Consider the following 25,906-nt stretch of genomic DNA (forward strand, 5'->3'; position numbering starts at 1 on the left):
ATGATTTAACCCCTCATGACAGGGTTGTGCGGCCCGTAGGCGGGATCTACCTTGGCTGGCCGACTAAGGTAAATCACTATACTCCCTCAGTCAGATCGGACACTCCTCAACCCATATTTGATGGGGAGCCTGTCCACGTCTGGGCACGATCGACCTACTACCACGTTTTATCTGAATAGGTGGTTGCACTCTAAACTGAATATCTGTAGCTACGATACCGTGCTCTGTAAACTGTAATGGTCCAACAGGGTTTGATACTATATAATACATCTCTATAAACCACTATCTGTTTTATCATGATTCTGTAATAATTGTATTAACCATAATACTGAAATAAACTATAACTGTATCAACTGTATTTCTGAACCGAACTGTAATCTGTAAGTCATGGTACTGAAACTATATAATCATGGTACTGAAAACTGTATAATCATGGTATTCTGTAATTACTATAAAACATATCCACTAGCTATATATTCTGTAAAACATATCCTGAAAATACTGTAAAACATACTTCTGTACTATTTTTATATTCTCAAGCCACACAGTAATTTAATACATAATATTCATAATTAATAATCTGTATACTGTCCTGCTGCAGATAATAAACTGGTAAAAATATACATTTCATACTGGAAATCATTTTAGAACTACCTAACATAACATATTTCCCTTACCTGATTCCTGCTAAAATCCCCTTACTATGACGGGTCCTACACCCGCAGGGTTCTCCACTCAACGCCCTGAGAACCATAAATCTCATAACAAAATATCAATATTTATTTGCTTACATCATTTCCTACAACTATCAGAAGGCCAAATATTGACTAAAAGTCTTACCCTGATTATGGGGAGAAATTCGACTTGATCCCACCGACGATCCGCCTCAGCAAACTTGAAGAGAACTTCGCTAAGAGCATCGTAGTGGCCTCAGATCGTCGATCTGACGACTAACTGGACTAAAATTGAAGAGAGATAGAAGAGAGGTCGTAGGAGAGAGAGCGGCGCTGAATTTTTGAATTAATCCGAAATTTTGCACTATTTATATTGCGGGATTCGTCAACGAGCCACGTCACCTCGTCGACGAGTCCTATAGAAAGTTTGTCGACGAATCTGCACCCTTGTTGATGAATTTCAAACTTCTCAAAAATCCTCTCTCGGTATCTTCTCGTTGACGAGACAGGGCCTCGTCGACGAGGTCCTGAAGAACACTCATCGACGAAACGCCTGTGTTCGTCAATGAGGCCTAGGAAATTTCTTGGAATTATCACCTCCAAAAAGCAATGTTGTCGACGAACATGAAGCATTCGTCGACGAAGTCGGCTGCCTCATTCTGTTACTGTTTCCATTTTCCTTCCTCTTTATTATTTAAATATCATTATTTTTCGGGTCATTACACGTGACCTATAGGGTCAACAATATTCGTCGTAAGTTAAGTGTAACACGTGTAAAAGATGAGGGAGGAGCACCTCAATTGATTTGAACAAATGTAGTATTTTACCAAATAGTATGTTAGTAGAAAGAAGTGTGTTAGTTACTTTTAGTGACAATTGAAGGACTAGGGATAATTTTAAAATAACTTAAAATAAGATAGATGATAAATGATTTAATAAGTCTTAAATTATCAAAAGAAAAAGGCACAATTGTATAAATGAATGAAAAAAAATATTCGTATTAACTAAGGAGACATCCCAACGATTAAAATTTGACAAGTCAAGTAAAGTGGGATTATATATTTATACAAATAACTATATATTGTTTCATGTTTGATACTTTTAGAAAATATTAATTCATGAACAAGCTATTTCATATAAAAATGGCCATGCACCATTTAGTAATATAAAAGAAAAATATGTTAATTATAACAAGTCTCAAGTCTTGAGTCTTAACTTTGCTTAATTTTTGTTTTAACTCATTTGTTCATACTTCAAAACTTTCACTTTCATAATTTACTAATGGTCCGTTTGGATCAAGGGTTTTATTTGGGATAAAGGAAAGGAAATAAAAATAAGGAGGAAATTTATTTTTTATTATATTTTCCTTTTATGTGAAATATTATTAAAAATGAAAGTTTGTTTCAATACAATTAAAAATTAAGAAAAGTCAAATATTGATGATTTGTAAAACAAAAATTTTGTCTATTGATTTGATATATTTTTCATTTTCTTTCTCAATTTTCTTGATAACCAAACATGAAAACGTGGATTTCTTAATATTTTCTTCTCCTTTCTCTAGTATTTTTCGAGTTCCAAATTGAGCCTAAGTTAGTTTGATTATCACGAGACATTTAGCCCTGTGGTTAAACCTTTGACAATTCATCTCATCCTATCCATTGTTGTGTCTCGGTGTTGGGCATTGCGCCAGCTAGATATTGAGAATGCATTTTTATATGGGAATCTTACTGATGATGTCTTTATGCAGCAACCTCAGGGCATTGTGGATCCAACTCATCCTACATTTGCGTGCAAGCTCAACAAGGCAATTTATGGGTTGAAACAAGCTCCAAGAGCTTGGTTTGATCAAATTAGTTCTTGGTTACTTTAGTATGCATTTCTAGTCTCCAAAGCTGATCCTTCACTTTTCATTTTCAATACTGCAACTGTTAAAATTTTCCTGCTTGTCTATGTCGATGGAATAATGATAACTGCATCTAACTCCTTTGCTATTGATACCTTGATTGCTGCCATGAGTACTGCCTTCCTGTTCGAAATCTTGGGAATTTGTTTTTCTTTTTGGGTCTTGAATATGATCATACCACAATTGGTTTGTTTCTCTCCCAAAGGAAATATATAAAAAATTTACTCACTCGCAGCAACATGCTTCAATGCAAGCCCATGTCCTCACCTATGGCTGCATCATTGAAGCTTTCTAAATTTGATTTACCTAATATTTGATGATCATGTTCTTTATAGAAGCTTAGTTGGAGGTCTTTAATACCTCAATTTCACCCGTCTACATATATCTTTTGCCGTAAATAAACTTTGTTAATTTATGCACTCACCAAAACTTACTCATTGGAGTGCACTGAAAAGGGTCTTGCGAAACCTCAAGGGTACAATCAACCATGGTTTATTTTTTACTTTTCGCTCAGGTTTTGTTCTTCAAGCTTATTTGGATGCAGATTGAGGTGCTTGTTTGGATGATTGACAATCAATCGGTGGCTTTTGCATCTATCTTGGTAACCATCTTATATCACGGAGTTCTAAGAAACAAGAAACAATAGCTAGATCATCCATTGAAGCTGAATATAAATCCTTGGCATCTTCGACAGCTAAATTAATATGACTTCAAACTCTTCTCAAGGAACTTGGTTTGTTTTTATCTCAAGCACCAACACCATGGTGTGACAACTTTAGTGCAACATACCTTTGTGCCAATCATATTTTTCATTAAAAAACCAAGCACATGGATATTGACTACCATTTTGTTCAAGATCGTATTGCTGTCAACATACTCAAAATTTCCTTTTGCAGCCCCAAAGATCAACTTGCAGATGTTTTTACCAAACCGTTAGTTGCAGAAAAATTTAAACCATTTTACAGCAAGCCTCAAAGTGGTTGACATCCCCTTGGACTCGAGGGGGCGTATTAGCAATTATATCAGTGCAGATACAAAACAGAATAAGTTGTAACCAAATATATTCTTTGCTATTAAATTGTAACCATTTTTTTTTAATTTTTTGATTTCTCATTAAATATATATATAGACACAACCTTCATAAATAAAGTATACAAAATACACAACAAGTTTTCCATTGCTGTCAACACTTTTACTATTTTTAAATTGTCGCGTTCAATAAATTTTTTATTGTAAAGTAAACTTTGAAAGTAGAACAATAAAATAAAACAGTTATAATACTTTTTTTATTATAGTACCTTTTTAATGTGTATTATTTGTAATTTTATTATTTTAATTATTTTTTATAATATTTTGATTGAAATATGAAAATAAATATTTTTTTAATTAAGTTTTAAATTTATATTAGTTTTATAAATGTTAATAAAATAGGCTGCTGATTTTAGTTTCTATTTTTGATTTTAAGTTTTTATTTTTCTTTAATTTTTGATAGTGAAACCAAATGACTCCTAAAATTTTTATTTTTACTTTTCATAGTGATTAATAAATTATAATATTGGGTAGATGTGTGTCAATTTAACTTATTTTAAAAAAATTTTCTTATTAGTATGATGTTTGTTTAGTTTTATAATATTTTATTCAAATTTAAGAAAAAATTGTGATTTCATTAAACTTTTCATTATCACATGTTTATATTAGGTAAAATAAAATAATATAAAAAAAATTGGTCACTATAGTAGTGATCGAGTGATTGAAAGAGGTTTTTTTATTTATTTAATTTAGTTTTAGTTCGTTGATTTGAGACATCTTTGTGCCCCCGGTGTGCTCACAAGTGTACAGTGTTGCAGTCTCAAGACTCGTAGAGTTACGACTTTTGGGTTTATTAGCTAAAACCCTAGACGGTGGCGCCTCGTAGCCTTTTTCTGGGGAAGCCGACTTAAAGTTCCCTCTCAAATCAGAGACTGCTTTCCTGCAATCCGCTACATCAAACACGGTTCAAACACCTCTCTGTACATGGATTGTTCCTGGTAGGGTTTAAGAACACTCTGAACAATGGATTGCTCCGCACTAACAGCGTGGATACCTTCGAATCCTCTGAATTCTCGCACATCCTCGTTCTATTTTCAATCTCACTCCAACCCATTTCGTCTTTGCTCGTACACAACATTCCCAACCCCGACTGGTCGCGCTCAATCTTCGTTCCGTTTCTCTATTCGCTGCGGTCTCCGGGAGCTCCGAGAACGAATCAACTCGGTCAAAAACACCCAGAAAATCGCTCAAGCGACCAAGCTCGTCGCGGCTGCTAAAATCCGTAGAGCCCAAGAAGCAGTCATCAACGGTCGGCCCTTCTCCGAGAGACTGGTTGAAATGCTGTATTACATTAACGAACAGCTCCAATCAGAAGACGTAGACGTTCCGTTAACAAATGTTAGGCCTGTAAAGAGAGTTGCTCTTGTAGTTGTGACAGGTGATCGAGGCCTTTGTGGCAGTTACAACAATGCAGTTATAAAAAGGGCCGAGGCACGGATCGTTGAATTGAAGAATCTTGGCTTAGATTACACTGTAATCAGTGTCGGCAAAAGGGGTAATTCTTATTTTCTTCGACGGCCTCATATTTCAGTAGATAAGTTTATCAAAGGAGGGAGTTTTCCCACGGTGAAAGAAGCTCAGGCGATTGCCGATGTTGTTTTTTCATTATTTGTGAGTGAAGAGGTTGATAAGGTTGAACTTTTGTACACGAAATTCTTGTCATTGGTTAAGTCAGACCCAGTGATTCGTACATTGCTTCCATTGTTGCCTAGAGGAGGGGTTTGTGATGCAAATGGGAATTATGTAGATGCTGCGGAAGATGAGATTTTCAGATTGACTACTAAAGGAGGGAAATTGATTGTTGAGAGGGATATTGTAAAGACAGAGACAGGGGAGTGTTCTCCTCTTCTAGAATTTGAGCAAGACCCAGTTCAGATTCTTGATGCTTTGATGCCTCTCTATTTGAATACTCAGATTCTGAGGGCATTGCAGGAGTCATTGGCCAGTGAGCTTGCAGCAAGGTTGAATGCCATGAGTAATGCAACTGATAATGCGGTGGAGTTGAAGAGGACCCTCTCGGTTGCTTACAATCGGGAGCGACAAGCAAAAATCACAGGCGAGATATTGGAGATTGTGGCTGGAGCTGAGGCACTTAAGATGGATTAATTTATTTGGTTCTCTTGCTTCCACGTACAGTTTCAAATCACACATGCTTTTCCCTTTTTTGTGATTTTTGTATGCTTGTTCAAAAGCAAACCATGTGGATATAAGCTCGCTTATTGTTGCTTAATCTTAGTGAGAAGTGAGAACCATGCCACAGATTTTGAGTAAAACCATGTTCTATGCATTTGAAGTAATATATCTAATTTTGCTGATAGAAACTTTCTTATTTGAAATTGCTGCTTAATCTTAATGAGAAGTGAGAACCACATTGTCGATTTTGAGTAAAACCATGTGGATATAAGCTCGCTTATTGTTGCTTAATCTTAGTGAGAAGTGAGAACCATGCCACAGAGTTTGAGTAAAACCATGTTCTATGCATTTGAAGTAATATATCTAGTTTTGCTTCATGCATGGTTCCCTCATTCTTTTCAGTAGTATGTGATTGTTTTTCATTGGCATTCAACCAATTGAGCTTCGAAAACTTTCTTGTTTTACTTGCTCTGGATGTGTTTATTATTTGAATTTCTATCTGCATTCTGAGGTGCTTTTTGGTGAGTGCTGAGATTAAACAGTGCTTGGATGTCTTTGAGTGCTGGTGCAAATGAAACTCTTTGTTCTCATGTGCTAACTGGTTGCCTATCCATCCTATCATTTGGAAGGTTATCTAGAGATTAGGCTATTAATTCTAAGGGTATTCCTTTTGAGAACAGATTTATCTCAACTGAGGTAATCCTTACGGCTAGATGCACTTGTTCTCTGAGAGTCAAGTTATCACCTTCTTTATTCAATTCCCATTTCTAAGATAATGTGCCTTGATTGGCAATACTCGTAGACTGATCTTGCTTTGTCATCTTTGCTCACACTTAGACATGCTTGCATGCTGTTGCTTCACTCCAGTGCCTGGAGCTTGGTTACATATTATTTTTGAAGAACACAGGCAATTGATAGACAAAAATATTGAAATTATTTTTTTTCATTGCTAAAACAAGGTTTTCTGGTAAAAGAATGACTCAGCCACGTCTATGCTTGAAAATTTCTTCTCTGAGCTTTTCCCAAGGACTGATGCTCCACAGAAATGGTAATTTGATCATCTGGGGGACGATGTTGATGTGTGGATTTGATTTTTTGGGTAGAACAAAGTTGTGCAATATTGGCTACTGATTCAGGGAGCTGCTTGATTTGGTCAATTATTAAAATGCACATCATAATGCTAGTGAAGGGTATGCTTCAAACACTGGATTTTTTGGTTCAAGACTTAAAGTTAAGAATCGATTGGCTAATGGTGATTTTCTAGTTTAAATTTGCCAATTGATATCATGTGTATTATCATTTCAAAGTTTAGTTTAAATTTGCCAATGGGCGTCATGTTTATTATCATTTCAAGGGGAGTGCCTGTTTTCAAGTTGAGTTTTCCTGCTTGTATGAGTATGAAACTGGGGAATAGAAGTATTCAAGCTACTTGGTGAGATTAAACATCACTGAGATGTGGATGAAGCTGGCATTCCCTTTCCTATCATCCCAAAAAAACTGAGCCTTTTCCAATACATCACTAATACCTGCTTAGGCGTTATTACTTTCAGCTAACATAGGCATCATATGAAAATGTTTACTGGAGGGAACAATGTTCTACAAAAAGTTCATGTGAAATGAATAAGCAATTGCCACCTTTGAAAGTGGCGCATAATAGGGTTTGCTTTAAAAGAGATAAAAGGATATGAATGACTGGCTCAATCTTGCATTTAAATCAGTTACCAAGAAGGAGGTCTTGTTATTTTTCTACCTTCTGTTACTCCATCAGATTTGATGGGAAACAGCCAGATCCAAGGAGGTTAGCAGCCTTGGCTTTACTTGCAGCTGAAGAACCAGTGTCCATCTATTGGACAGATGTCTGAATGTTGGTGTCTGCCCCCCTTCCCTTGGCGGCCATTTTTTGATGGTCAATGTGGATGCAGCTTCTATTTCCAATTTTGGGACAAGGTTGGATGTGGTGTTCAGGAATTTGAGGAACAGATTATTGCTGCAGTTGTCAAGCAGTTGGAAGAAAGAATATAGCTGATAAGAATATTAATGGAAAAGCTTAGAAGGAAAAGACGAGGGTCTTGCACTTATTGATCTAACAAAATCCTATAGAAGTTCTACAGTGGGTTTAAGAAAAAAAATGGAATATGTAGTACGTATACAGATGTCATTAAGGTTATGTATGATGGAGTAATTACTAGTGTTAGGACTATGTATGGAGAGTCTAGGAAATTTCCAATCAGGTGTATATCAGGGGTCTGCTTTGAGTCTTTATTTTTTAGCATTAGTGAGGGACAAACTTATTATGGATATCCAAAATGAGGTGCCATTTGCACTAGATATTTTCTCAGTCAATCAAACTAGAGGTGGAGGAGAATCTAAGTTGGAAAGAGAAGTTTTAGAATCTAGAGATTTTAAGATATGTAGACATAAGGTAGAATATTAGAAATGTAATTTTAGTCTTTTAGGAAGGAATATTGGAGAAAATATTGAACTTGACTGTGTAGACATTATTAGCACTAGTATATTTCGATATGTTGCATCTATTTTGCAAGCTAGAGGAGAAATTGAAGATGTAAAATAGAGTAATACTTTTGATGTGGTGTTAAAATTAAAAAGAAAGCTTTATAGGACAGATAATACAGCTATGTTGTATGGATGAGAATGATAGGCAACTAAGAAGCGACATTTCCAAAAAGTAAAAGTTGTTGAAATGAGAATCTTAAAGTGGGTAAATGGTCTAATTCTAAAAAGAATAACTTAAGAATGAACACATTTGTGGTAAGTGGGCATAGCACTTGTGGAAGATAAGAGATAAGGGAAGGGTGGTTAAGATGGTTTAGGCACTTGCAACGTTGACCAAATAATGCTCCAACGAGAAAGCGTGAGCTAGTTAATATTAGTGGCCTTAGAAAGGGGAGGGGTAGACTTAGAAAGTTGGATTGAGATAGCTAGGTTTTGAGAGGTTTCCATCTGTTAGAGGACATTGCTCTAGATTGTGCGGAATGGCCGAAGAGGATTCATGCAGTCAACTCCAACTAATGGGGATTAAGGCTTGGTGGTTGTTGTTGTTATTAAGTAAAACTGTATTACTAATATAACACTATTTTTTTTCTTATTATTATTTTTTAAATTTTTTTATAAACAATGAGCATTGAACTTGCTCAAGCTTGGGCAGACAAATTTGCCAAGCTAGCATATTTTAATTTACATGCTAAGGTTCAAGATGTGCACACAACAGTCCTGGGATAGTGTGCAGGCTGCGTAGAAGATTTCAGGGGTTCCATTGGTGAGAAATTCTAGCTATGAAAAACTATGAATGGTCAGAGATCAACTCATTTGCTCTTAAAATAATACTTGGTATTTTTTTCCATCATTTTGTGTGATGGGTAGTATGTTGTCTAAAATCTCTGAAGTGGGGCATTTACTTGCTTTTTTCCCAATGTTCAGATGGATGAATGCCAGAGTCCTTGTGCAATGTCCTGAATGATGATTGTGGAGTGGATCCATTTAATTGCCATGGTACATAGGTACTGGACCTGAAAACTCACTGTTTCTTTGTCAGCTTATTCTCTTGGGCAATGCAAATGAGTGGTCCATGCATTCGAGGAGTTTTTCTTCACCAATGCAAACTAGTGGTCCATGCATTTGAGTTGTTCCCGTTCTTTAAATGCAGCCTTCATTGTCTTGCACGTGTGGAAAATGAAAACTTGATCAGGCAACATGTTGATGTTGATACAGAAACATGTGGTAAGCAAAAACTTAGAGCAGACAAAATGATGTGATGTTAATTTTCATTCTGTTTGCTTGTTTGGCTTATTGAGTAATGCGATTATTCTAGTGATTATGTTCTAATTTTGATTTATTGAACTGTTTTGGCACTAAAATTTTGTTTTTGAATGTGCAGATTGTGGACATGTCATATTCTTCGGATGACTGAATCAGTACTGAATCCAGCAAAGTGCTTCGCCTGTTGATTGGTCTGACTCTCATCCAGTTCATTGTCCAAATAAAATCTCTCAGCTGTTTATTCTGCAAGCATGAATGATTTGAACTGTCTGCTTATTCTTTTTAGGTCTATTAAACTGGGATCTGCCTAGTTTCATGATGCTTATAGGCTCCATCCATGTATTGCAAAGGAAACTGTTTATTTATTCTGCCCAAAATCCATTTAGTGGTTTTGTACAGTTTTGAGTAACATTTCAATCACCATTCATTACCAATTCCAAAATTCAGGAACAGATTTGAGAGACCTCATGTTGGGGATTAAAAAAAGAAAGAAAAAGACCAAACCGTTGTGCTTATATTTTTTTCCCTTTCATAGAAATTAGGTGGGGTTGGTTGTTTCGAGAAGAAGTAACACCATGATGGTGTCTGATGGTTGTGATACAGGGCAGAGTGAGGAGAAAGTTCAGGAGGACTAGTGGGGAAACAGGGGAATTCAAGCAGAAAAAGAAACAGAGCAGAGTGCAGGCAATCATGTGGTTCTCCCTGCATCCATGGGTTGGAGCAGTAAGCTGTTGGAAGGACAAATCCCATCATGAGGGCATTAGTACATTTAAAGCTTGTTCATGAATCATGAAACTTCACTGTTTGGACCCAATCCCCACTCCCAAACACAAGCCAGTGGAACTTCCAGTTTCTGCTAGAGCAGGAAACCAGCCCAAGGCTGTGATTTGCAGAAAAGGAGGAAAAGCAATGGAAACTAAAAGCTGCAGGAGATTAAAAGGCGAAGGAGTTGTGATTGGTTGAAGAAGGAAAGTGTCTAGTAAAAAGCGACTATCAATTTGAGTAGCAAGATTCTCTCCATCTACCTTCTTTTCCACTTTTGAAGAGATAATTTTGTATGTGATAGGAAAAAGCCATTTTCTTGTCTCAGCCATTTCCTTCCTTTCTCTTCCTTTCTTTTCTCTCCAACCAATCACAACTCACAGTATAACTACAGTATATACTATATACTGTAAAGGGTGTAAAAAGAAGAAACTCCAGTCTCCAGACAAACCGCTTTTATCATGTTTTTATTTTTATTATTTTGTTATTAAAAATGAAATTGATTTGTTGACAGATTTACTCTCCTAGATTTCATTTTTGAGAATATAATGGAGGGTGACAATGAAGGAACATTAGAAGATCTTCATTCCATGTTTTATTGAAATTTATTAATTAATTGATAGATTTGACCATTTTTATTTTTTTTCAATTTTTTAATTTGTTTTACTTGCAAATTTTTGATGTCATGTGCCTTAAGCTGAGTCGGTAGGATTTTTCTTCACAACAATTATGGAGGGAATTAATCTTGGCGATGAAAAATCTATTTTGAGAAAAAAAAAAAAAAAAAAGTTAAACTCATGCTTATGCAATTTGAGAAATACATATATCTTTTCGTCCATAATCCATCAGCATGGTCTTATCATCTTTTCCTTTTGTCGTCTTTATGATATAACAACTTACTTTAGTTCAATTTATTAAAAACAACGGTAAGAAAAAGAAGAAAAATTCGGTATCGAAAGAGATAAGAGGATTCAAATTTTCAATCTTGCAGGGTCCACTAAAAAGGATAATAACTATAATTTTTTTAACAATAATTGTCGGGTTATTTCTGAGGAAAGCCTAAGTGGGTTTTATTAAAAGTTCAAAATTTAGTCCTTTAGCGTGATAATCTAAAGAAAGTTATAAAAAGAGAGGAGAGAAGGGAGGAGCCATTACTTTTCAAAAGAAATAGAGAAAAATGTGACTTCTCTCATACTGTCCAGATTTCATCAAAACTTCGATCCCACTTCGTGGTCTGATCGAGTTGAAGTTTGGAGGAGAGGTTCACGACTCAAGGAGTTACAATCTGAATGGTGGAAATCGAATTTTGAGTTTGGGAGTTGAAATTTTTGCCCATGAACAATAATCGTGATTTTGGTATATTCTTTTCGATTCGCTTTGTATTTATCAAGATTGTTGATATCTTGATGAGATATATTTGTAACCTCTAATTGCTATTAGAAAAGATTTGGTGTATCCTTTATTTGGTTGATAGTGGAGGTTTCAACTGGATTAGGTCCCGTGATTTTTCTTTCTCATACTGGGAAAATTTTTCACGTAAAAAATTGCTTGTATTCTTGTGGTTTGGTGTGATTGATTAATTTTCTTATTATTTTCAGCACGTATAAAAGTAAAGGTACACTATATTTGCTTGCATATAGAGAAAATAATTATTTCGTTGTGGTTCTTTGTCGATATCTCTCCCAACAATAATATCATTTTGGCTCTAACATGGTGTGAAATTTTTTTCTCTTTTTTGGCTAATCATCAAATTTAATATTACTATAAAAAGCCGTAATGATAACACTCATAGGGACAAACAATTAAAAGAAATACATACCGCGCAAATCACGGTAGTTTAGTAACTAATATATAATTCTTAAAAAATTATTAATTAAGCTCATAATTTATTACAATAAAGGTGTAGAGATTATGTGATGTATTAAGTTAAAAAATAATAATAATAATGATCATAAATGATGCATTTTCTTTACTGGTACACGGAACTGCGACTGCGAACCTTCTGCACGTGCCGAATAAAAAACAAGGCCTTTTTTAATTAATATTTTGGGGGGAAAATAGTGGGCAAAAGCAGTTCACGTGGAAGGACAAGCTTAAAAAAAAACAAACTACGAGGGGCAACTTGCACACTTGCATGGCTGCATAGGGTCGCCGGCAAAAGCTTTATGGCCGCCGCTGCTTATGACTGATGACATAGACGAAAAAATTGTGTAGCCTCCCTTCAGCGACAAGAGCCCGAAGTCTGTCAGATCCAGAGCAAATGAATCTGCCCACCTTCACGTTAAACTTCTATTTCGAATAACACAATACAAAATTACATGCTCTGTTCTGCAATTATTCTCTTTGCTTTTTAAATTTTTATCCACAAGAAAAGCAACACTAAAATAAAGGGCAAAAAAGCACATCAAGAAAAACTTACATTAAAATTTTGAAAGGTTAATGTCGATCACATTTTACATTTGGAATTTTATGGTATGATTCAGCCAAGTACACTGAATGACGGCTGCGTGTGGGGTACTCTGTTCTTTTGACAAAACAAGCGTTGGCTTCTTCCATCCCATTTCCCTTTCGCTCCCATCGGTGGTCTATTAAATTCACTAGTGTTGTTGAGAATTCTTATTAATGTCTAATTTTTTTCTTTCCTTAATAATGCGATGGCTCATTGGTGTCTGTATGGGGCTGATTATGATAGTGTGTTTGCAAAAATAGTTCAACCACTTTGGTTAGCCTTGGCCATTGTCCCTTCTGGTGTTTTTGAATTTTCTTGCGTGTGCTAGTTTTGTCTTTTTTAACAATCTTTCCAAAACCAGAAAGGATCTTTTAGTGGTGTCATCAATGGTATGGGAAATATTTGTGGGCAATAATTTGTCTGGTCTCTTAGGAAAGATCAACCAGTTGTCCCTATAATAACATTTATTCGTCGAGTAACGAGCCTTTCACTAACATTGTCGGATCACTAAGGTCGACTTTTACGACGGTAGGTCTTACAGTTAAGCTCCCTTCTGCCTTTGCACTTGAGCGCCAATCTTCATCCGGCCTGCCTGAGAAAATCTTTGTACGTTTCCGTTAGCTTTTGAGAGGCATACGCCTCATAGAAACTATCTGAGTAAGACATGAAACATGAAAATTACAATTAAATTTATATCAATTTTTTAAATAATACGGTATAAAATTGTATTAAATTTTATATAATTTCAAAGTAAGACGGAAGACTATGTTTTCAAGTACTATGTGCATGTACAAAAATAGCATCTGTATCATTTTTTCAACTAGGGTTTCATTTACTATACTAAATTATGAAGCGTGCATAACATCAAATGAAACAATAATTTTTAAAAATATATATAGGACATGAAGTGATGTGACAAGGATATGTTAGTTACCTAATATATAAATAATACTATATTAAAATATATTTTATATTTTAAATATTAAAATTTTAAATTATTTAGGAATGTGAGACACATTGAAAGAGCATCGTATGAGTGTTGATGTCAAATACATCAAGACATGAGATCATAATAAAAGTGTTTGTGTTGCACACTACATTGAGAAAAGAGTCCTAAAAAAAAAAAAGAGGTTAAACTCAACCATTGGTAAGGTCAATTTTGGCGTACTAAACATAAAGCATTTTAGGAAGCATTGATCATATGAAACTCAAAATTTTCAACAATGGTCATAAACTCACGCTCTTAAAGGCGGTGCGTAATCATGTGTAAAATATGCAGAAATTAAAAAATAAAACTAAATTCATAAAATGTTTTCTTTCCTTGCTTGGTTGACGATTAAATCAAGTAATTATTTATAGAATTCATTCTTTTGGCCTACTATCTCCTTAATCTCGTTATGTTAATAGAAATCCAAGATTGGATAAACACGGAATATCAGTAATTTTGGATTGTAAAATGTTTGAAACGTTGTGAAATTTTTATTTTTTTAGATCAAATTGTGAATCCCTTTAAATGAATTTGTAATCAATAAATCAACATCAGAAAAAAATTTGGTTTAATTAGAGGTCAGTTTATTGAATTTTAAACAATGAAATTCAACATTTGTTCATAAGTTAATAAGTACACATAAAAGGATTTTACCCCCAATGGAAAGTTAAAAGGGAGGATTAAGATTAAGGTAAAAATTGAAAAAAACAAAAAACAAAAAAATTACAAGGAGCAGTTTTTACTAAGCCTTTCTCAATAAACAGTTATTTTTTATTCTTCGAATTACATCGGGAGAGATAACATTGTTTAAAAAATATAATTGAATGTAAAATTTACATAAAAGTATAAGACACATAAAATTAAGATTATCTCTCGTTTCAACTATTTCATGTTTTCCTTTCAATTTAGAGGGTAAATTTTGTGGGATGACCTGAAAAGGGATAATCCACTCTATTACTTCCTAATAAGAGAAAATCTCTTAGATCTCAAATTCTCATTTATCTAATTAGAAACAACTATTTGTCATTGTAACATGAGTCATGCTGTTCATCAGAGTTTGCAATGAAAGAGAATTTCCTATCGTAGCCACAAGAATGGGGCTCGTGGGCATGGACAGGGTCAGGCCCAATAGTAAAACAGAGCAAGGTTGACTCACCCAAGGTGGATAAGTTGGGGAAATCAGTAGAGAACTGATCTTTACCACACTGACGATGTGTAAATAATGACGCAAAATTTCGCATTTCGGTAAAACAAATCTTACTGCCTTTTTCCCATATTGCACCCTTTCCTTTTTCGAAGCCCGGCTGTCTTTTTATTTGAGGTTGGAACAGAACAGAACAGAGTCTCTGGGTCTGAGACCTCTCCTCCGGAAAATCTCAAGAAGTGAAATCAGGTCTGTCTTGTCTCCTTCCCTAACGTCCCCCTTTCCTTCTCTTTCTGTGGGGGTTTTGGGTTCTCTCAGAGATTCACCCTTCCCCGCCACAACCTCCTCAAACCCTTTCAGGTAAGAATATAAGAAATTTCAATGCAGGAAGCCACGGAAAGAAATTAAAAATACTTACTTTTCATCAATACATAGTGTTTTTTTTTTTTCTTTAGAAAAGTTCTGATAGGCTTTTTCATTCCACGTTGCAGATACCCCTTTCAGAGATCTGGGAAAACAAGCGAGTTTGGAGGTTTTCAACCCAGGTAGAGTTTTGTTTTACCATAAATGGGTTCTGGGTTTTTCAGGGCATGCCCATTTTGAGTAATCTTTGGGAATTTCTGTGTCTACCTATTAGGGAAGCTTATTCAAAATCTTTGCTTTGTGGGTTTTTCAGGGCAATCATCAATCAATGGAGGACAGGTTTGGGGTTTGGAGATCCAACATGAGGAATGGAGATTTCCAGGAACGAGATGTTTGGGATGTTCTCAATGAAAGTGGGAGTTCAAGAGGTAGCAATAGCGTAGCCAAGACGTCCTCTGTTTCCCCTGTTCCAAGGCGACTCCCAAGTGCTGTCAGAATGATCCCAGGAGCTAACACTAACATTAATCCCATTCATGAACCCAGCGTGGTGCAGCAGCAGTCTGCCCCTGTCAACATTCCTGACTGGTCAAAGATCTATGGCAAGATCCCAAAGATGGCCTCTAACTCTACATGGCATGATGATGATGATGGTGTGAATGATGATGAAGATGACGATGATAGGAGAGTCATGAATGATGATGATGATGATGATGATGATGATGACGATTTTGAGAAGTTGCCTCCACATGAATGGATTGCTAGGAAGCTTGCAAGGAGTCAGATTTCTTCATTCTCTGTTTGTGAAGGACTAGGGAGGACCCTGAAAGGGAGAGACCTGAGCAGAGTCAGGAATGCTGTCTTAACAAAAACTGGTTTCCTTGAGTAGGCATCAAACATGGCATGCCCATATCATCATATGATGCAATGGTAATAACATAGGTTATAATATAGCTATTAGCTAGCAATAAATTAGGTCTGCCCATCCCTTCTGATGGTACATATTATTAACCCTTGCAGTGTAATTGTGTACAGGGGGTTTCTGTTGGCTTTTGTTCTGTTTCTGGGTAGGACTGTTCTGTTCTGCAATCTCTAGGTCTCTGAGATTGCCTTGTGGGATTTGGGTCTTCTAGTCTCTATATAAGAACTCAGAAGTTCATTCTTATGGAAAAATGCAAAGAATTGATCTTCATTCCCCTGTTTTTTTGTTTTTGTTTTTAGTTTCCTTGGCAATGAGTTTGGCTGAATTATTTTGTTGTGCTCATGAATTTTGGATTTAGAATTGAACTTCAAATTCTGAGGGTTAAGTCTTATTTAATCTCAAATAAGAGCAAGCCATTTTAATTAATTAATGCAAACACTCATAACTCTTTTATAATTTAGTGGTTTCAAATTTAATGCAGAAAGATGAACACTATTTGTCTTATTGTATTATTGCTTAAATTAGGAATAAAAATTATAATAAACTCTAAAGTTTACTATGCTTTTTTCTATTTTTTTAAAATGTAAGTTCACCATCTCTCTCTCTCTCATACATACTATATAAATTGAGGTCGCAAGGCATTGGCTCAGGTCGCAAGGGTGAGCTTGGGATGGGCCGCTTGTCGGTAGAAGTCTCAGGTTCGATTCTTACCTCGAGGCAAGACCTAATTTACCTCGTGTCGTGTTGGGGACGGCTTCCACAGGCATGGGATTAGTCCGGGTACCCAAGGACCTTGGATCGGTCGGGTTAAGAACCTTGTGACGCCACCAAGGTACTTGGAATGAGTCGAGAAAATCAAGACACCCGACGTAATAAAAAAAATATAAATTGAGCATGATAAAATGTGAGAAAGAATATACAAATGTATGTGTCATTTATATAAATCTAACTAAAAATTTAAAAACCTTTATTTGTTTAAATTAAATTTATTATTTATTTTTACTTTTAAATTTTTTAACTAGTTGTGAGAAATAACATCTTGTTTTATAATTTTTTAAATATTTATATAAGAAAATTTGAAAAATAATAAAAATACTTCTAAAATATTCATAGAAAGAATATTTGAAAAATAATGTGCTTTTTTTTTTTTGGTAAAGTGAAGAGAATCTAGCTAAGAGATTCTAATTGGTTTTGTGTGGAAACAAACTAAATAAAAAAACCAAAATAAAGTTTTGAGGTTTTTTATATGCTTTGTTATGGGTCCCTAGTAATTCATGGCGATAGTTCAACTATATAAGTCAGTGTTCGCTGATGTGACTGACACGTGGCGATATATGAATGACGTGGTTCACGCATGCCATGCATGCGCAGGTCTTCTTGGTTTTATTAAAAATAAAGAAAATATTTTAAAATATGCAAGAGAGACTACTAAAATCAACAGCCCGTCTAGCTCAGTTGGTAGAGCGCAAGGCTCTTAACCTTGTGGTCGTGGGTTCGAGCCCCACGGTGGGCGTTTTCTTCATCGTTTTACCATTTTTATTTTTCCTATTCTTAAAATTATATTGATATAAAATATAATAAAAACAAATTTCCTTCTATTTTGGGTAGATAAATAAGAATTTTAATCCGAACAAAATGGTAGAGTTGCATAAGTTTCACTTTTCAATTTTTTTGATAAAATGCGCTATATATGTCTGTGCGCATGTTTTCTGTATATGTTAATTTACATATATGAAAGAAAAAAAAATAATAAGTGATGTTAAAATGGAGATTTATTTTTTATTTTATTTTATTTTTGGTAAAATTGCGTCATGGTTAGGGATGAGCATGATTTAGGTTTAATCGAATTAACCGATCGAGTTCGGTCGGTTTGGTTCGATTCCAAATTTAGATAATTTTGAATATTCGATTTTCGGTTCAAGTATAAGAAATTTTTAATTTGGTTAATCGAATTATCCAAATTACTAATTAATTAATAATTTTATATAAATTAGTAATTTTAATATATGATGTATGTTAAATCTTAAATGTTTAATCTTAGAAATATCTCTTTTATCAATAAATCCTTTTATTAATTAAGTTGAAATTAATAAATTAGAAACAAAATTTGCAATCATATTTTATTTTTGTAATTAATTTTAAATTTATTTGGTCATATTGGGTTGACCGAATTACCCGAAAAGTTGGTTCAGTAGAGTATGGTTCGGTTATAATAACTAATTCGGTCGGTTAAGTTAGTATTAGTGTTAACTGAAAAATTCGGTTAATTAACCGAATTTGATCGAACTGACCGTTTGCACACCCCTAGTTATGGGTGACAAATTTCTGCATATAAATAGATTGTCCGGTTATATAAAGAACAAGTTAGTTATATTTTGAAAAAAGAAACTCAAAACTAATTTATTTTAATTTTTTTGTAGATAAAAAATACAAAAAAAAAATGTTGAAAAAAATTGAAGGACGAATATTTCAGTTTATATATTATTAAAATTTATTTTTAATTATATCAAAACAAAATTTATTTTTAATACTATTTAATATGAAGAAAAAATAATTGAACAATTACATTACATAATTTTAATGTTATTATAAATATTTTATAGAGCAAATATTGCAGTTTAAAATTTTGGCTCTCCCTCTAATTTAGGGTAACATTATAATAATTGTAGTAATTTGATATGATATGACATGCAATATAGAGTTCCATCAGGCACACTGACAACAACGGAAAGGGTGTAGGGCTGGTGTCGTGGTGTAGTTGGTTATCACGTCAGTCTAACACACTGAAGGTCTCCGGTTCGAGTCCGGGCGACGCCATTTTTCCCTCATAATTTGCTGTCCGTCAGTTCTTTTTTTTTTTTTTTTAATCATAATCATCATCATCATTTTTTACACTTTTTGCTTGCACTCCCTCTTCATGCTCTTTCCAACCTCCACTTTTTAAAAATTTTTAATAACATGAAACTCCAACTTAAGATAATTTTATATTAGCCCATGTTCCAATATAATATCAAGTCAAATAATTTTATAATAATTTAGGCATTCCTGAAGTATCAAGCCGTAGAATTAAGTAATTGCTCAGTTTCATAAATTATGTTTTTGATAAACTCTAATGCAAAACTTTAAAATTTGAATGATGTGGTTTTACCTATTTATTAACTAATAAAACAATTAACTAAAGTTTTATTGAGCCTAGATTCTACTATGATAATAGCCGACACGTATCTCAAATTACTTCCAATATCTTAGTCTCATCCATTCATAATTTAATATGCACCGAGCTTAATGGATAAGCATGCATGTTTTATTCAAACAATTTAATTTAATATACTCAGTGTTAATTATTAAAATCAATATGATTAATTATATTCAGTCTAATGCAGTCTTATAAATCCAATTGGCAAAAAGTAAATTAAGGCATCCAAACAGTCCATTACATCTGGGTCAGATCAGAACAAACTGGGCCTGGGCTTGGGCTTAAATAATAAAAAAGCAAAAATTGTGTGATGGTAATAAAATAAAATAGACGTAAAAGATGATTTGGAAAAGTACAGCTCCTCTGGGGCAAGGTCCATAAATTAAAGCCGTACGGAGAATATATACAGGTGGGTGGTGAGACGTCGCCTTTTTTTATTTTATTTATCTCAAGCTCCAATCTCAAGGCTTGCTTTCACTTCCTTGTTCATGAAAATAATTTTTTATGCTGCTCTTAGTTCTTAAAAAACATTTTAAACAATAATTTTTTTTTTATTATAAATTTTAGAATAAAAAATTCTCATCCCGCATGATAACACATTTTTTAATATCATAAACATCTCCTCAAATTTATTAAAAAGACACAAATCTCACATTAAAAAAAAAAAAAAAAGCTTTGTAAGAGAAGACAAGTGTCTTTTTTGCAAACCTCAAGGGGGTCTATCGATATTTTCAAATTATTAGCCTTTTCCAGTTACCTACAACAATATTTTTTCAGTTAAGCAAAATAGAAACTGCTACATTCCGATAATTTTCTGTTGACATAATAATAACTTTTCTTCTCATTTGATATATCAGCAAACAACAGATGTAGATTTGTTATTATATTGTTAATTTATCTTTTTCAGCCGTAAATTTTGTTATGATAATGTTTATATAAATACTCTGTAAGTATTTTTCTAAGATATGAATAGAAGTTGAAATTTTCATTCATTTGAACAAGGTCTCCTGTAATTTTTAAAAATTTAGGGAAGATCTTTCAATTTTTTTTTTTTTTAAAATCTCAAGGGTGGTTATTTTCTTTTTGTCAAATCTCAGGCGAAGTTAGTGCCTTTTGTCTTTAGTTTTAAACTTTTAAAATTTTTACTACATTAAGATAAATTTTTATTTTTATATTCTTTATTATAAAATATAAATTATTGTAATTTTTTTTCTTCAAACAAAATATTTTGACTAAAACTTCATAAAATTAGATTCAAATTATACTTAGAGTTTATATGAAACAAAATTATATTTAAAGTAATTAAAATAAATGCAATGAGTTGCTAATATTTATGTTTAATATTTAAAAAATAATTAGAGACAAGGAAACTGAAGGAAAAGAGGCGACAGCTGGCTTTCCTAAAAATCCTCGTAAAAAAAAGACATAACAAAACAAAAATGGAATAGTTCACGTTTTAGTTTATTTTATTTCAATTATTTGGGGATCGTAAGATTGTTTGTCGGCACGGATTTCCCCAGGCTTCTAGAAAGTATATTTTATAATAAATTTTTGCAATTAACTATGTTTGGTAATGATTTAAAATTATTTTAATTTTTAGGTAAAAGACATTTACCTCTCTTAATATTTAGTAAAAAGATAGAATCATTTCTTAAGATTTTAAAATAACACAGACTTCTCTCGAGATTTCAAAAATATTACGATTGTTTCTTACAAAAGACGTCTCTATCTTTTTGGTAGATATCACGAGAGGTTTTTGAAAAAAAGTTTGTATCTTTTTTGACAAACATTGGGAGGTATTTGAAAATGTTAAAATCTCAGGAGAAGTTTACAAAATTTTTAAAACTATAGAAAATGTCATTATCTTATTTTTACGAAATCTCAAGAAATTATCTTAATTTTTTAAAAAAAAATTACATAAATTTAAATTTAAAATTCATGCTCCAACCATAATATAAAAATTTTATGTTACTTGTATGTCATAAACTACTTTCACCATTAACATTGCATGTAGTGACACTTTCTTTGAATTTATTTTTTAAAATTTATATTAATTTGTTTTTTATGAATAAAGCATAACTTTCATTGGCAAATTATTTAAAAGGCTTTGGTACTCGTGCTAATATTACAAGTTTTGATCCAAGAAAAGGTACCAATTAAAATTATTTAATTGCATTATATAATTGGAGCCATTAATTTATTAGGGCTTGTAATTTTTTTAATGTGGGAGAAACTTTGTGATTGAGCTATTGTAATTATTTATGTTAATCATGTCACTCTACAAGCTATTTGCATTATTGTAGGATGATGGTGCTTTCATTACTTTTAATGTTTGTTATTTCTTAATTGTTTAAATATTTTTTAATTGGGATAGTATTTGTAACATAGAAAAGGAAGTTTCATAGGATTCTCAAGGGGTCAACTCAACCTCAATCGCTTCATTATCTGTTGAATAATCTTAATTGTTTAAATATTCTTTAATTGGGATAGTATTTGTAACATAGAAAAGGAAGTTTCATAGGATTCTCAAGGGGCTCAACTCAACCTCAATCGCTTCATTATCTGTTGAATAATTGTAGGATATGATAATAAATACAATTCAGACACGATATGGTAGTCTATACCAAAACTCTCTCATGTATTCAAAGTCGTGCAATAAACATATTGACATCACGAGAATGCCAAATGAATATTTTACCTTTAAAATTTAATCAGTTTGATGGGAAAGGCAACCCAAAGCAAACATATTGTTCATTTTGTTGAAACTTGTGAGAATGCTAGAACTCGTGATGATCCCTTATCAAACAATTTGCATATGATATGGAGATAAGTATTGCAAGTCATGCTAATCGAAATCCCCTTATTGTTTGATCATAGGAAAGAAAAGAAGTAAAGAAACACATTAAGCCTTTAAAAAATTCAATTAAAGATGAGGGCTTGCGTTTAGTGCTTTGCATCTGTGGTTGGGAGCTTGGCCTTCCCCTTTGTTTGTCAGGAAAGAGGAAGCGGAAAGCAAAGAAAAGGAATAAGAGAGAGTGAATGACAGTATATATTGAATTATATTGATTGTATTTAGAGCATTTTAGAAGATTATTTCTTGAAAAAAATGGAGTCATTCAAAAAAGTACCTGATATTTTTTATTGACATTTTCAATTCATAAATTTAGTAACATTGTAAATATTTTTTAATAACATTTTTCTAATTAATATTTTTAATTAAAATTTTGATATTTTATAGTTAACAAATTAACTAATGTTTATGTTAACTAGCAATATTAATTGAATTTTCAAAACTATCTTATTAAAAATTAACGAGTACTTAAAATAAACATTTTAAATATTAGTAATTGAAAAATTGACCAAAATTTTAATTAAAATTTTAAAATCAATATTTGTAATTAATTTTTTTAATATTTTATAATTAATGTGTAATCAATATTTATCTTCACTAACATTCCTGATTTTAATTTTTAATTAAAATTTTAATATTGTATAATCAACAAATTAATTGAGATTTTTAATTAAAAATTTAACTATTTTCTAATTATAAAATTAAATAATCTTTTAGTAAAAATTTATAGAATATATTTAATTAGCATTTTAAATATTTTCCAATGAAAAACATTTTTATTGAAATTTATAATATGTTCTACTAAATAAAACGATATACGATTGTTACTTTTTAATTAAAAATAATAATATTATTAATTTATATTTATAATATCATTAGTTTAATAATGTTTTATAATTTCTTGTTAATTCCTTATTAAGAAAACGAACATAATGCTCATAAATTGTTTAAATTGACAAATTTGTCACCGCTTATGATTTATTAACAACTATTTACGAGAAATTAAAAGTAATCCCTGTTTACATTTTAAAAAAGTATTTATTTCGCTCAAAAAACTTATGTAGTTTTGAAAACATAATTTTTGTAATGAGTAGTGCAAGCCAAACAACACCTTTTTATAAAAATATTTATCTAAAATATTTTTTACAACAAGTATTTTTTCATATACATTTCTATTCATAATTATCCATAGTAAAGTAATACTGAAAATTATAATGCACGTGTGACACACGTGCTCATGCCTCAATTAGCTTTTATCAATAGTTTACATGTTTCATAATTGTGGGCCCATCAAACGTACGAATTTTCTCCTCTGAAAAGCCCATATCCATATAATGGGCCCTAAACGTCACAAAACTTGGGCCCAACAAGGCTAGAAATTGCCGCCACGTTATTTCCATTGAAGCCGGTCAACTCCTGAAGAGCCAAATCTCTCAAGCCTACCACCACTTCAATTATGCGCTCTTCCTTTCTTCTGTTTCTGTTCAGAATTCCTCGTATCATCCCCACGTACAGACCGTATCTTCTCAACTTCTCTATCTCTTCCTCGCTCCCACCCCCTACAATAGCCCCACACGCACCCCCACATGCATATATCTCACCTTCCTTCTTCTTGCACACCTCATCAATCCACTCGTCATCCCTCGACGAGGACGAATCATCCAGTTGCATTTCTCGGTATCGTCCGTTAACAACTCCGCGTGAGCCAGCAGCACGTGAGATCTCAATGATCACGCGCAATATCTGATCCGAACTACACCGGCTCGGGTTATCCAATCTTGCTAATAACTCGTACCCAAATGGCGCTATTCCATCCCCCGTGAGAAGCTCAATATTCGGGTCGTAGGCGTGACGGATCATGGGCCTAGGCTTGGGTCTATCTGTCAAGGAAAGGTGCTCATGGGTGAACGAGGCCGCGTGGACGAGGTGCAGCGCGGAGGCTGCGGCCACGGCATCCTCCCGCCGGCCGCCGACCGCCTCACAGGCTGCGATACACAACGCGGGGGCCATGCTCCTCGGTGCCGCGAAGACCAAGTGGCGCATGGGCTCGAACACGACGGTGGGGGAGCGAACCGGGATGGCCTGCTGGAGATGGGCTTCAATTTCTTCATTTAAGGAGGCCCAGTAAGAGTGGTCATGATGGGGCATGGCCACCATCCTGCAGGGTTTGAAACGAGACGGACGGTGGAGATTTGATCTAGGGGTGCCGGCGAGGAGATTAATGTTTGGTTGGGCGTCGATCCGGAGGAGGAAAACTCCAGCCATGAGTGATAATTAAGAAAAATGTGAAGTGCAGAAGGAAGAGGAAGAGGAAGATGAAGATGAAGATGAAGATGAAGATGAAGATGGATGGGAGGACAATACTTAATAAGAGCTGATATTGAAATGTATAAAGAGGGTATGGTTTTAAAACACCACGTTCTCTTCATGCTTAATTTTGTTGGGGTCACAATTATAATATTAATAATTGAGTGTACTGTGTGTGTATGAATAACGTGGGTGAAAGCGAAGGGTCAAGGATGTGGAGGTCTAGGGCAGTCGGTGGTCCTGCTCTTGGCTCTGTACTTTTTTCATTCATGGTTCGTTCGCAATTTGTTTTTTTTTTTTTTTTTTGGGGCAATTAATGAAAAATTAAAAGAGGAAGCTACTCGCCCAATAAGATACGAAATGGAGTAGTTGATAGCATGGGCCATACCCTATTAGATTGCTCACTTGTACTTTTCTCGGTGAATTCGCAGAAAAAACTTTAGTGTAAATTCATGAGCATGCACACTTAATTTTTTTTATAGCTATGAATATTAGTAAGACCACATAGTGTTTGCGTATAAGCATAAATAATTTTGGACAAAATTTATATCCATAAAATGTAAATTTATCTAAATCATAAAAATAACAAAGCATTTTCAAAATATAATAAATGAATAAATACATGTTCAAGTCTTATCTTATCTTATTTTTTTTCCTTTTTAGCCAATAATTTGTGCATTTACACACAGTTAATAGATAAAAGAGAATAAACCTTTTATAAAATATATATTTGCAATTTAGAGGCTACTAAAATAAGAATAAAACAATTGAAATTATAAATTATTTTTTTAAAATTTATTTTGAGTTATATTATTATTTTTTTAGTAAGTAGGGGTGATTCATTAAATTCAAATTTATGACTTGAATACTTTTTAGTTGTGAAAAATGATTATTATGGTCATGAATAAAGTATCGATTCTTAAATATTTTAATAAATTTTGATTATAAAAAATATTTATTTATTTCATATAAGTGTTGTAAAAATGAAAAATTAAGAAACTTTTTGGTAATTTATTACAAAACTAAAATAAAAAATAAAAATTATTTTTCAAAACTAAATAGACCGTAACTTTCCCCAAGATTTGGTAAAAAGATAAAAATCCTTCATAATATTTCAAGAATCACCGTGATATTTTAAAAATATTTTAAACCCGTCCTTACATTTCATTTTTGGGAATTATATTCTTAAATAAGTTTGTATGTTTACCAAATATAAAAGCAGGTTTGTGCCCCTTTTTTTAAACATAAAAGTGAGTTAGGTTTATAAAATATTTTAAATTTTAAAAAAGATCCCTAAGATTTATAAAGTTTTAAGAGAAGAATAATATATATATATATATATATTTGTTAA

The 25,906-nt window shown here is 33.2% G+C and overlaps 3 protein-coding genes and 2 non-coding genes across 11 annotated transcripts; 4 read left to right on the plus strand and 1 right to left on the minus strand.

The window, feature by feature from the left end:
- Positions 1 to 4,389: 4,389 nt before the first annotated feature.
- LOC131161454 (ATP synthase gamma chain, chloroplastic-like) lies at positions 4,390 to 10,917 on the plus strand. 6 transcript variants are annotated; one of them, XR_009138474.1, is made up of 4 exons: positions 4,441 to 5,796; positions 9,238 to 9,537; positions 9,695 to 9,767; positions 10,180 to 10,917. XR_009138474.1 is itself a non-coding variant. In XM_058117235.1 (2 exons), the coding sequence occupies exon 1, from the start codon at positions 4,630 to 4,632 to the stop codon at positions 5,770 to 5,772; it is 1,143 nt and encodes a 380-aa protein (XP_057973218.1). In that variant the 5' UTR covers positions 4,390 to 4,629; the 3' UTR covers positions 5,773 to 5,796; positions 9,695 to 10,851. The 6 variants fall into 6 exon arrangements, 1 of the variants encoding a protein (XP_057973218.1); XR_009138473.1 differs by having other exon boundaries at positions 9,238 to 9,317; positions 9,464 to 9,537; positions 9,695 to 10,851; XR_009138477.1 differs by having other exon boundaries at positions 4,415 to 5,796; positions 9,238 to 9,317; positions 9,695 to 10,851.
- A 3,852-nt stretch (positions 10,918 to 14,769) lies between these two features.
- LOC131160482 (protein S40-7-like) lies at positions 14,770 to 16,471 on the plus strand. Of its 2 annotated transcripts, none has more exons than XM_058116230.1 (3): positions 14,770 to 15,168; positions 15,411 to 15,464; positions 15,596 to 16,471. In XM_058116230.1, exon 3 carries the CDS (start codon positions 15,611 to 15,613, stop codon positions 16,166 to 16,168), a length of 558 nt encoding a protein of 185 aa, XP_057972213.1. In that variant the 5' UTR covers positions 14,770 to 15,168; positions 15,411 to 15,464; positions 15,596 to 15,610; the 3' UTR covers positions 16,169 to 16,471. The 2 variants fall into 2 exon arrangements, with proteins under 2 accessions (XP_057972213.1, XP_057972203.1); XM_058116220.1 differs by having other exon boundaries at positions 14,801 to 15,279.
- Positions 16,472 to 17,641: 1,170 nt separating this feature from the next.
- Positions 17,642 to 17,714, plus strand: TRNAK-CUU (transfer RNA lysine (anticodon CUU)). The gene has a single exon. It is a non-coding gene; the product is annotated as a tRNA-Lys (tRNA).
- A 1,230-nt stretch (positions 17,715 to 18,944) lies between these two features.
- TRNAV-AAC (transfer RNA valine (anticodon AAC)) lies at positions 18,945 to 19,018 on the plus strand. Its single transcript has one exon. It is a non-coding gene; the product is annotated as a tRNA-Val (tRNA).
- Positions 19,019 to 23,360: 4,342 nt separating this feature from the next.
- On the minus strand, positions 23,361 to 24,993 carry LOC131163556 (heterodimeric geranylgeranyl pyrophosphate synthase small subunit, chloroplastic-like). Its single transcript, XM_058120153.1, has one exon. The coding sequence runs from the start codon at positions 24,511 to 24,513 to the stop codon at positions 23,590 to 23,592; it is 924 nt and encodes a 307-aa protein (XP_057976136.1). The 5' UTR covers positions 24,514 to 24,993; the 3' UTR covers positions 23,361 to 23,589.
- Positions 24,994 to 25,906: the final 913 nt, after the last annotated feature.

Source organism: Malania oleifera, chromosome 1 (assembly GCF_029873635.1).
Source record: "Malania oleifera isolate guangnan ecotype guangnan chromosome 1, ASM2987363v1, whole genome shotgun sequence".
Lineage (NCBI taxonomy): Eukaryota > Viridiplantae > Streptophyta > Magnoliopsida > Santalales > Ximeniaceae > Malania > Malania oleifera.

Coding starts and splice junctions, on each gene's coding strand:
- LOC131161454 (XM_058117235.1), top strand. CDS start 4,630: ATGGATTGCTCCGCACTAACAGCGTGGATACCTTCGAATCCTCTGAAT.
- LOC131160482 (XM_058116230.1), top strand. CDS start 15,611: ATGGAGGACAGGTTTGGGGTTTGGAGATCCAACATGAGGAATGGAGAT.
- LOC131163556 (XM_058120153.1), bottom strand. CDS start 24,513: ATGGCTGGAGTTTTCCTCCTCCGGATCGACGCCCAACCAAACATTAAT.